The 12,666-nt window shown below is 37.0% G+C and overlaps 1 protein-coding gene across 1 annotated transcript; it reads left to right on the top strand.

Moving 5' to 3' along the window:
* The first annotated feature begins 172 nt into the window (after positions 1–172).
* LOC135468445 (putative deoxyribonuclease TATDN3) lies at positions 173–12,355 on the top strand. Its single transcript, XM_064746709.1, has 12 exons — positions 173–312; positions 1,890–1,922; positions 2,916–2,989; positions 3,686–3,731; positions 4,699–4,740; positions 5,827–5,889; positions 8,005–8,082; positions 8,324–8,355; positions 8,586–8,641; positions 9,722–9,834; positions 11,379–11,459; positions 11,819–12,355. The coding sequence occupies exons 1-12, from the start codon at positions 250–252 to the stop codon at positions 11,960–11,962; spliced, it is 825 nt and encodes a 274-aa protein (XP_064602779.1). The 5' UTR covers positions 173–249; the 3' UTR covers positions 11,963–12,355.
* The last annotated feature ends 311 nt before the right edge of the window (positions 12,356–12,666 follow it).

The raw sequence follows: 12,666 nt of genomic DNA, 5'->3' as shown, positions 1-12,666 counted from the left end.
TACCCGTAACAACATAACCATAAAGTGATGACGTCATATCGCGTACATTTTTCAAGAAATACATCGTTTCCGTAAAAACCCGTTTTGAACAAGGTACGAGTTTTTTTCACGACAGTTTACGTTGTTTGTTAGCGTGGAAATTTTAGGAGTAGCACTTTTTAGCGATGGTAATTTTGAATTTGACTACTGTCAGAGCCTATTGATCAAACTAACTGGGTTCTGGTAAGGGTTTGGGGATGGGTAAATGTCATGGGATTCCCGGACTGTATGATTGATTGTCATTGCCACATAGCAGACCCTCAATTTAACGAGGTAAATTGCGTCCCAACCGTCTTTTACATTATAATATGTGTTGAAAGAAGAAAAGAAAAAGAAGTATGAAATGCTCATCAACAAAATCTTTCACCACTTTCCATTTAAAATTGATTACACATTTGCTTATTAAAATTTGTATGAAATCAATAGGCCTATATATTCACCTCTGACAGTATGAGGATTAGTGTGAAAACAATAGGACTACATATTCACCTCTGACTGTATGACAATTTGTATGAAAACAACAGGCCTACATATTCACCTCTGACTATGACAATTTGTGTGAAAACAATAGGCCTACATATTCGCCTCTGACAGTATGACAATTTGTATGAAAATAATAGGCCTACATATTCACATCTGACAGTATGACAGTTTGTATGAAAACAATAGGCCTATATATTCACCAATGACAGTATGACAACTTGTATGAAAACAACAGGCCTACATATTCCCCTCTGACTATGACAATTTGTATGAAAACAATAGGCCTACATATTCACCTCTGACTGTGACAGTTTGTATGAAAACAATAGGCATACATGTTCACCTCTGACAGTATGACAGTTTGTATGAAAACAATAGGCCTATATATTCACCTCTGACTATGACAATTTGTATGAAAACAATAGGCCTACATATTCGCCTCTGACAGTATGACAATTTGTATGAAAACAATAGGCATACATATTCACATCTGACAGTATGACAGTTTGTATGAAAACAATAGGCCTATATATTCACCAATGACAGTATGACAACTTGTATGAAAACAACAGGCCTACATATTCACCTCTGACTATGACAATTTGTATGAAAACAATAGGCCTACATATTCACCTCTGACTGTGACAGTTTGTATGAAAACAATAGGCATACATGTTCACCTCTGACTGTGACAGTTTGTATGAAAACAGTAGGCATACATGTTCACCTCCGACAGTATGACAGTTTGTATGAAAACAATAGGCCTACATATTCACCAAGGACAGTATTAGGTAACAGCCCATCGAAAGGCTGAGTCAAAAGTCAGATGACTTAATTGCTATTATTTATGGGCCTACATTTTTTAAACTTGCATATTATTCTGTCATTCTTGTTCACATGCCCTCTAAAACCTTCAAATATACATGTATATAAGCAGCAGTGTCCAACATCACACTGTAAATATGTTTAGGCCTAGACCTACTAATTTCTAGATTTAGGTTAAGGCCTTATAAAATTATGACATATACCCCACTGACCTTTACCAAACACATGCCAAATGTTGTGCTTGAACATGTATAGTGCTCCAAAATGGCAAGGAAAGCTATTGTTCTGTGTGATGACATAGCATGTACACATTCTGTCACTGTGAAATTCTTGTATGCAAGCTGAACACACGATGTGTACGATACTGTCTTTGGTGTAAGTGATCACACACCTTTCTCCGATGACCAACGAGTTACAACAGTACAGGTAATGAGTATGTGATGTAAACTGACAGAACTCAAATGGAATTGTAACACAAATTAAGTCTGTATTAATGTTCTCTTTGACCAGCTTCAAACTTCATTCTTTTTGTTTTTATTTAGGATGTGGATGATGTTATACAAAAAGCCAGAGAGGTAAGCGAGTAGTTTTTGCCACAGGTCTTATACTGACAACCTGACGCATGTAATGCAAATAATATCTTGGGCAGAGTTTTGAATAATTGATTTATTTGATTAGTGTATTTTGCTGTACTCATTGCACGTTTTTTTTTTTCTGTTACAAGAGTGTTCAGTTTAATTTGTTGTTTGAGGAAAGCAGAAAGCTCTCTCTAGTAAGTAAGGAAGAGGAAAGGGTTGCTGGTCTTGAGTGCAAAGCTTTTAATTCAATCATGTCAATATGACAAGTGTTGGTGATCTTGAGTGCAAAACTTTAAAGTTCATGTCCAAGGGCTGGTGGTCTTGAGTGCAAAACTTTCAATTCCATATCCAAGTGTTTGTTATCGTGAGTGCAAAAATTTTAATTCAGTCATGTCAATATGACCAGTGTTGGTGACCTTGAGTGCAAAACTTTCAATTCCATATCCAAGGGTTGGTTATCTTGAGTGCAAAATTTTTAATTCAGTCATGTCAATATGACAAGTGTTGGTGGTCTTGAGTGCAAAACTTTCAATTCCATATCCAAGGGTTGGTTGTATTGAGTGCAAAATTTTTAATTCAATCATGTCAATATGACAAGTGTTGGTGGTCTTGAGTGCAAAACTTTCAATTTCTTATCCAAGGGTTGGTTATCTTGAGTGCAAAACTTTTTATTCCATATCCACGGGTTGGTGGTCTTGCGTGCAAAACTTTTAATTTCATATCCAAGGGTTGGAGATCTTGAGCATAAAACTTTAGACCTCTTGGGAAAGAGGCTTTTAATTCTCCAGGAGGCTGTTTACATTTATTGAAACATGCACAGGTACATGTAGGGTACCAGATATTTTTGGAATTTATTAAATAGCATCTTTGCTTTTTAGCTATTTAGTAATAGTATTTCTTTGTTAATAATTATAGACAGGGGTCAGTCTGTTAGGGATACAAGTCCTTGCTCTGATGTATACATGTTCCTGAAATGCTGTTTTGTTTTAGGCAAATGTGAAAGGTATTGTGGCCGTACCTGAGTTTCCTTCTGATTTTATCAATGTGATAGCCATAGCTGACAGGTAAAGTATACAGATGTGTGAGACTTTTTAATATATTTGAGGAAACTTTTCAGTCTGTAATTGTTATACAGTAATTCTTCACTTTTTTCACCTGTTTGGGAGATGTTTATTTAAGCATATTCTGGGAGCATTATTCTCTGTACCCTAATTCTTCTAAAATTTGGGACAGATATTAGTAGTGTTGAAAGTAGAATATTAGATTTTTTTACAAGCCTTTTGGATATATGAGTATGTTCATTAGATGGCCTAACCATTTGAGAAAAAAGAAACTCAGTATTCCTGCTACAGTTAAAATGGCTGAAATGAGCAGACCAGGTGCCTCAAATTTTAGAAGAAATAGGGTATTGTGATAAAATTATTTTATTACTTTTTGTGAAGCTCTGAAATTGGTCAACCCAACCCTTGTAGTTGTGTCTGCAAAATCAAACTGAAAGTTGCTGTTTCGTTTGCTGATTTACAGAGTTGAGTAACTAGGCTAATGAGAATCTCTTAGAAGAAAACCAAAATATAATGCAACTAGATCATCGTTTGTTTTGCACAATTGTTAAAATCTGCAAAATTGTAACATTGTCATGTTCTAAAATGAGTTAACGTATGCTTTATTTGTTGACATTTTTATGACCACATCTTTAGAATGTTTACGTTGTAATAGGAAAGATGTTTTAATGTGCCATTGACTTATTTTTTGTTTCTCAGGTATCCGGACATAATTTTACCGTGCCTTGGACTTCACCCAGTTCAGGTCAGTGCGCAAAAAATTTAGAAGAAAAAGTGAAGAAATAATGAAGTATAGCTGGTTGATACTAAGCAGTAAATATACTCACTAACTTCCAAGCCATACAGTTTATTATGTCAGTGTGCTTTTTATTCATGTCTTTTAATCTTGTAATTCGTACAAGTGAAAAATTTTTGAGTGCTATGATAAGCAGTCAAAGAAATGAGATAAAATTCATTTGAAACACATCATCATATTCAGTGTTATATCTGTCATGATTGGTAACACTGAGTGCCATTGTGTAACTGAAAACTTCTTGAGTATGCCATCAAACAACAATCAAATATGTAAATACTGTCACAAGAAACAGTTTCAGGAGTGCTCTTTGCACCATCTCAATATTTTCTTTTGTAAGTTTGTTAGTCTCTATATTATGAAAATTTCAGTTTTAAATGTTGGATTTGCTGAGTGAGTTTGTATCTGTTCTGTAGGCTAGGTATACATGCAAGTCATGGTACGTGAATTTTCTAATGTGTATGGGTGAAAAAAAAAGTTTTTCAGTCTTCATCTAAGGTGGTAAAACTGCCTTTTAATGTCAGGTTATGGTTACCCTGATTCATATTAGTGAAATATTCTTGAGTAATGCGTAAAACACTAATCAAATGACTGCATAAATAAATCATATCTGCTTTCACTTTCGAAAAATCCTGAGTGCTGACAGAAATAATCGTGCATGGTAAATGGGTATTGCTGTTAAAAATGGCATGCAAACTGCAAAATTCTGAAACATTAAACATTTAAAATTACATGTACCATTTAACAGTTATGTTTCTTGAATTTCTTGTCAGTGTTTCCCAACGCGTCATTTACTAGCATAGTGATTATTATGAGATTTGTAGTGAAGCAGATGAATGTCATGCACATGGTTTTGCCTCTTCTTGTGTTTCACCAGTATATAATATTATTGTTTTCTCATTTTTCTGTGCCCTTGTAGGAGGCGAAAGAAGACGGCAAGCACCGAAGTGTCACAGTTGAGGTAATTCATCTTGAGGATTTAGCAGAAATGTTAGTGAGCGGTATAAAATACCTGGTGCGGTCACCTTCATGCATATTTACTTTTACTGAAGTAAGCAGTCTTAGAAGATAGATGAAATGCAAGACAGTGACAGACTGGATGGGATTAACCTCCATGGGCTTGTGACCAGCCCGGATAGCACAGTTGGTAGAGCGTCCTCTTCGGGAGCGGTAGATCCAGGATCAATCCTTTATCGAGTCACACCTAAGACTTTAAAAGAGGAAGTTGTAACTTCCTCGCTTGGCGTTCAGCATGAAGGAGATAGTTGACCCGTATCACTGTAATGGCTCGGGCGGGCCGCTTACTTGCCTTTGGTAAGTCGTCTCAGTGAAGCAGCACTACATAAAAGAGTGGTGGAAATCTGTCCTGCAACAAGGAGGTACATTACATACACCCTAAGGATTCCTTCATCGTCATATGACTGAAAAATTGTTGAGCACGAAGTTAAACCCCAAGCACTCAATCGCTCCATTGGCTTGTGGGAAGAAATGCTGAGGTTATATTTGCTTTGAGAATGCAGGCTTCTTTATGGCATTGCCATTTTAATTGGCCCATGTAGTCAAACATCCTTGGTAGGAGGCCGTAAGTTACTCAGTTTCTACTATGGACGTATTATTTTCAAGTATGTTGCAAACAAGTTTCTTGTGATGACTCGGGACCGGTAGATCCAGGATCAATCCTTGGTCGAGTCACACCTAAGACTTTAAAAGAGGAAGTTGTAACTTCCTCGCTTGGCGTTTAGCATGAAGGGGATAGTGCAACGACTGGTTGACCCGTATCAGTATAATGGCTCGGGCGGGGCGGCTTACTTGCCTTCGGTAAGTCGTATCAGTGATGCAGCACTAAATAAAAGAGCGGTGGAAATCCGTCCTGCAACAAGGAGGCACATTACACGTGCATGCACCCTAATGATTCCTTCATCGTCATATGACTGAAAAATTGTTGAGTACGACGTTAAACCCCAAGCACTCACTCACTCTTGTGATGACCTGTATTCATCATCATAGCCAAAGCCTTGTGAATGAAGAGCTTCCTGTTTTCCTCTAGGAGTTTGAGAGGGTGGTGCCGCTGATTGAAAAACACCATGGGAGAATCGGAGGTGTAGGGGAGGTGAGTAACTAAAATCAACTACTTTTGTATAAGACCAGTTCTTGTGGTGGCTATTCCTAAATGTCATAACTGGCAGTAGGCTGCGGAAGTTTATTCATCTATTTATTTGGTTGGTGTTTAATACCACGCTGAAGATTTTTCCACCCATACGATGACAAGCTACTGACAAACTTTTCTGTGCACAACGTATACCAGTGGAAAACAAGTTATAAGTTATGTATATGATATCAGCTATGTAAATCTGACGCGTGTGGTTGACAGGCTATTGTCATCAAGGCCATATGAATAATGAGAGCCTGGTAATGTACTACTCTCTTAGGCTGGGATTGAGCCCATGCTGTGTGTGTCTGTGCAGTTGCTAAGGAAATGCGAGCTTCCTGGTTATCTTATGGTAATGTATACATGTAGTTCCTCTCTCTTTCAAGGTACATTCTGTTCTTTCTTTGCCTTGGACAAATGAGTTTAGAGGTTCCCTAGTCTTCTCTCCTGTCTTGGGGGCAAGAAGTAGTGTGGTCATAATGGTCGTGTAGGTGGTCTTACGTGAAGTTTCTTATTTATTTATTTGTTTGATTGGTGTTTTATGCTGTACTCAAGAATATTTCACTTATACGACGGTGGCCAGCATTATGGTGGGTGGAAACAGGGCAGAGCCCGAGGGAAACCCACGACCATCCGCAGGCTGCTGACAGACCTTCCCACGAACGGCCGGAGAGGAAGCCAGCATGAGCTGGACTTGAACTCACAGAAACTGCAATGGTGAGAGACTCCTGAGTCATTACGCTGCGCTAGCGCGCTAACCAACTGAGCCACGGAGGCCCCCTCCGTGATATATTGGTGACAGGCATGTGATCTCTTGATGTCATGACAGGCATGTCATCAAGAGATCACATGCCTGTCACCAATATGTCACCTACATTTAGCTCCTTCTACAGATGAAGTAAAAAATGTGTGTCACACGTGTGAAAGCATGTGATTTACTGACCAGGCTCCAGGATCACTAAGTGATCTTGGACTTAAATCAGAATTTCAATCATTAAACTTGGTATTTTCCTTTTGGTTATTTTAGCTGAAACTTGCCTTACATTAGCTTACCCAGAATTTATGTTGTCAAGAAATATTTTGACATTGTTACACAATAAATAACAGCTTTAAAGTGATTTAAAAGTTTGACTCAAGTCTAAGATGGTTTTGTGATCCCTGGGCCAGAGCTCAACGATTTACTTCTGGCATTTTTGATTTTTCCACAATTGAAACTGACCACAGACCTACATTAAAGTATTAAAGTGAAATATTAACCAGTTTTGGGTTAAACACCAACCAGTCAATCAAGGTGCATTCCTTTTCATTAGAGATGTCTTATGTCTTGCGTGGAGTAGATTGAAGTGTGATTATTTGCCAGTATGGAGACTACATGTATATGCAGAAGGTAGACGCTGGCCTCACTCATGCAGGACTACCTGGCAGAATACCAGTCTGTAGACTCCCCTGAGCCATCCTTAAAATATTCTTTGTAGGGTGTAAACCAACCCTATCAGCAAAAAATTTATTCAGGCTATCAATAATGATAAGGATTTCAAAGAAAAAAAAAGAAAACCTTACCAAAATCCCAACAAAAGGACTGTTTTGCAGGGTTAGTCAGGTTCAACCCAACAGACATGTTTTTAAGCATGTCCTTGTATCAGCTTCAGCACAGATTGTGTATAGGTAACATGTTTGTATGTAGCTTTGCAACATGGAAAAGGGACATAAAGATATCTCACCTTCCAATTATTTGCAGAATGAAAAAAAATATAGACAAAAACATGACTTGATTTATTCCTGCATTTGGCATATGAAGACATCATCTTGACAATCGTAGTATGTTCTAGTTGCTGAAATGTTCTAGTTGCTGAATGTAATGCTAACTGGCATTATGTTTTAGGGTGGGTTTTAATATTAAGGCTATTATAGGTGCCACCCCATGTAATATAAAACAATGAGTACATAAATGGCCATCAGATTCATGCTAGTTTTCAATACCGGTACTGTGTTTTATTTATTTATTTATTTTTTTTTGCCATGTATCTTGTATTAAACTAAGAAAAGTTGAAAAAGTATGTTTCCTTTTTTTAACAGGTTGGTTTGGATTTCCTTCCCAAATTTGTGCAAGGAGAAAATGACAAAGATGCCCAGAGGAAGGTGTTTAAATGCCAGGTACATATACATGTATGGTAAAGATGCAAATTGGCAATTATAAATGTTTGTCAAAAGTCTCTTGTTGAATGCTTGGAAGTGTGAATTAAAGTGAACAGAAAAAGTTGTTGGTACATCTCCAGTATAAAGTTTTACATCAAACACTGGAATATTCATTGCAGATATCATATTAAATAATAGAAAAATCTTGTATTCAAGAAGGAACAGTTTTATTAAATTATGATGTACATTTTTTTTTCAGATTGACTTAGCCAAGAAGTATGATCTGCCACTGTAAGTGCAATGTACGTGAAATGTTCTCTCTTGAATAAATGGATAGCATGTGTGAAAAATTTTCACCATGTACTAAAAAGCAAAAAACTTGAATAACACTTAAATTATTATTTTATTATTTTGGTGTTTTTTCAGTTGAAAGTAGCCAGTCTTATTGGCAAGATTGACAGGATGTTTTTTTTTATTGTTGACATTTGATTTATTCTATTTTTTTTTTTTTTTTTTTTTAGAAATGTGCACTCTAGATCTGCAGGAAAGCCAGTTGTGGCCTGGTTAAAGGAGCATGGTGAGTTATCTGTCTATAGGTCGTTTTTGTTTCTCAGTACAAAATTCAACACATCGAATCATGTGAAATAGGCTTTGTCCTATTTTCAATCATTTAGTAGTTCAGCAAATCGCTACAACAAATCACGTCATGTTCATGCATGTTTAGCCAAAACCTGAAACAATTTTATTGGTGAGTGCTGATTAAACAGCTCCGCATCATGTTACAAGTGATGTGGCTAAGCCTAAACAAGCCTATGTTCGTCTCAGAGGCTCCAAAGGCCAAGCTTGTCTAGTGGTGGCAGTGAGGTAAAGCGAGCATAGAATGCGGTACATATGCTGTAAGGTGTGACAGTCGTTTGATGTAGAATACTGTAGAGCAAGATATTATGTTACCTGAAGAAATAGTTAATTGCAGGTTCAAAGCCAGACTTGCAAAGGGAATTTTCCCCATGTTCAGACCTCGTCTGGTCTTAATTGATGATCGACACTCATGTTTCTGCGTCTGCATTCTAACATTCATTTAAGATCACTTGTCAGTCTTCAACATATCTGCACATGATACATGGGCAAGTTGATGTTTACTCTCTGTTTACTCGAGTAGTCCCGTGTATTGGAACATCAATCAGATGAATAAAACATGTACGAGGGAGTCAGGTGATTGTTTCAGTCATTGCAGTCTGAGACTGATCAGTCAGATATTCTGTATATCATTAGAATTTGAAGCTTTTTCTAGATCTCTTTTGTATTAATTTCACATATATAATTCCTCAACTTTTTCTCATATGGATTAAAAAGCAACTTTCTGTGCAATTTATGCACCTTTCCACTTTGATTTTGGGGGACAAAATACGAGTTGGATTGGCCAATTTCAGGGCTTCACAAGAAGTAAAACTTTATCTGTCTACACAGAATAATGCCCTCAGAATATGCTTGAATAAACACCTTTCAAACATGCAAAAAGGTTGAAGAATTACAGTAGAAGTTCCTTGGAACAGTTTGGCCACTTCACGTCATAGCAGTCTAGTATGATAGTGTATTACTATATGATAAAAGCGAACATGTACTAAATGCTTTCTGTATACTGTGTTGTGGTTCCCAGGGGCTGAGAAGGTACTACTTCATGCTTTTGATGGCAGAAGCGCAGTGGCCTTGGAAGGTGTACAGGCAGGCTACTTCTTCTCCATACCTCCCTGTGCATTACACAGTCCACAGGTACCATTCCGCTGTATTATGTTCATAGCTACATACACTCATATGTAATACACCTTATCCCTGTAACTCTGTAGAGATGCACCAGTCCGAAACTGGGATTGGAAGGGTTAAGGAGGAATCAAGAAAATCTAGGTTAATGTGTAATAATTAATTAATTAATTGGTATTTTATGCTGAAGGGATTAAATGATGGCAATGTCCAGCAGTCCATGTGAACAATGTGAAGACAATACATGTATAATAAAAGAAGTACGACATAGAGAGTAAAACCAGAGCAGTGACGCCAGTGCGATAGCTGGCAAATGGTCACAGGTAACCGGTGAAATACAACCTCTTGTCAGTGTACATCAGTCAGGGTTTATTGTACCTGTTCATGTAAATGCTTAAACAGGATCAAGTCACACACCCCTAGCCCCTTGGCTTAAGCAGAATTAGGTGTGACTGGTCTAGAATTATAGATACTCATATCACTAGGATGTCTATCACATGTTGCATACAATGACATTAAATTAATGCAGTCATGCAAGCTGCTTCAGGTAAAGGCTTCATGAGATTAAATGTTGGAAATAGCAAATTTCTAGGTTCATGTTGTGATTAAATGTTGGAAATATCAGGTTCGTGTTGTGATTAAATGTTGGAAATAGCAAATTTTCAGGTTCATGTTGAGATTAAATGTTGGAAATAGCAAATTTCTAGGTTCATGTTGTGATTAAATGTTGGAAATATCAGGTTCGTGTTGTGATTAAATGTTGGAAATAGCAAATTTTCAGGTTCATGTTGAGATTTAATGTTGGAAATAGCAAATTTCCAGGTTCATGTTGAGATTAAATGATAGAAATAGCAAATTTTCAGGTTCATGTTGAGATTTAATGTTGGAAATAGCAAATTTCCAGGTTCATGTTGAGATTGAATGTTGGAAGTAGCAAATTTCCAGGTTCATGTTGAGATTAAATGTTGGAAGTAGCAAATTTCCAGGTTCATGTTGAGATTAAATGTTAGAAATAGCAAATTTCTAGGTTCATGTTGTGATTAAATGATAGAAATAGCAAATTTTCAGGTTCATGTTGAGATTTAATGTTGGAAGTAGCAAATTTCCAGGTTCATGTTGAGATTAAATGTTGGAAATAGCAAATTTTCAGGTTCATGTTGAGATTTAATGTTGGAAATAGCAAATTTTCAGGTTCATGTTGAGATTTAATGTTGGAAGTAGCAAATTTCCAGGTTCATGTTGAGATTAAATGTTGGAAATAGCAAATTTCCAGGTTCATGTTGTGGTGAAATGTTGGAAATAGCAAATGGTAATGATGCTACTGCATTCAAGTTGAACGACTTCTGATAAAGATTCCAAATTTGGTGTGCAGGTTTATACTGAGAAGAACTAGGTTCTTATTTTTGATTCAATTTCTGATTTCTTTTGCAACTGATAAGCAATAGCTGGTTTCAACGATATCAGTTGTTTTACACATGGGTTTGTTGTTTAATTTACAGCCGTGTATTATATTGGGATCAACCAAGTGATTCCAGTGAATTTATAACATGTTGTAGAAGCAGAAGTTGATAGAAGTTGTCCCCATTGATAATCTACTTCTGGAGACAGACTCCCCTGTCTTGGGGCCTGACAAGCATGTAAGTACATGGAGTGTTCTTATCTCATAAATGAAGTAAGAAAGTATGAAAATAATGCAAAATATATGAAAGGGTATATTTGTACTTACATATCAGGTACATTAAAAGGTGTACATAATATTTTTGATAGTAAGATATCTAATGACACTTTCACTATGTGTGCATCAAGATGAATATATGTACATCAAGTTGGGGGCCTCCATGGCTTAGTTGGTTAGCGTTCTAGTGCAGCGTTATGACCCAGCAGCCTCTCACCAATGTGGTCGCTATGAGTTCAAGTCCACCTCATGCTGGCTTCCTCTCAGCAACCTGCAGATGGTTATGGGTTCCCATAGTAATTAATGACGTCTTTGTTTCAGATAAGGAATGTGCCTTCCAATGTAGTTGTCTCCTGTGACATCATCGCTAAAACCAAATGTATGGATCCGGCAGATGTGCGGAGGATAACATCAGAGAATGCTTTAAAATTATTCCCTCGCTTAAAAGACATCATTGAGATGTAAAATCATGATATAGGATCTCAGAACTGTCAGTACTAGTGTAATGTTATCATTTGGTTTTTAAGTTTCTCTCCTTTTGCATGTCTTAAAGCATTCTGTGGTTATGTATATGGGGGATTCAAATGTGTATGTTTGTCTCTTCCCTGATGTTTCCTGACCTGTTATATCACCTGACAGTTGTATGGCTGAAATGTATTATAGTAAAATCAAATAAAACCAGATGTTGACCCAGATGTTTCATCTTGTCCTTGGTTAACGGCTGAGGACATAGCTGGTTGTCTGGCTGTGACAAGTTGTTGGTCATTGGAGCGAACTGTTCAAATTTGTTTTTTTCTATATCAGAGTTAAGCTTTACGTCAAGAGGTTTGCCAAGTAACTGGTCCTAGCCCTCAGCACAGATTTAAAGTGTTGGATAACAGCTGACAAATGCATCACTGTCAGTGCATCAAAGGAGATCAAGGTATTTCTCCTGAGTTGATTTCTTGGAGGAAAGAATCAGTGACGAATATTGTATTAATTGTATGAACCACAAATCATATGCAAATAGCAACAAGGAACAAGGAAAGACCTGTTTGCAATTGTGAATGACCCTAGACTGACACCTATAATGCAGCTAGTTGAAAAAGTGTACATGAATTGAGTGAATACATTATGTGACTCAACCAACTATCCACTACCAGAGATTATGATCACATTATTCACAAATG

The sequence above is a fragment of the Liolophura sinensis genome, chromosome 6, assembly GCF_032854445.1.
Source record: "Liolophura sinensis isolate JHLJ2023 chromosome 6, CUHK_Ljap_v2, whole genome shotgun sequence".
NCBI lineage: Eukaryota > Metazoa > Mollusca > Polyplacophora > Chitonida > Chitonidae > Liolophura > Liolophura sinensis.
The sequence above is the reverse complement of the archived record's forward strand: the minus strand, read 5'-3'. Positions and strand labels throughout refer to the sequence as shown.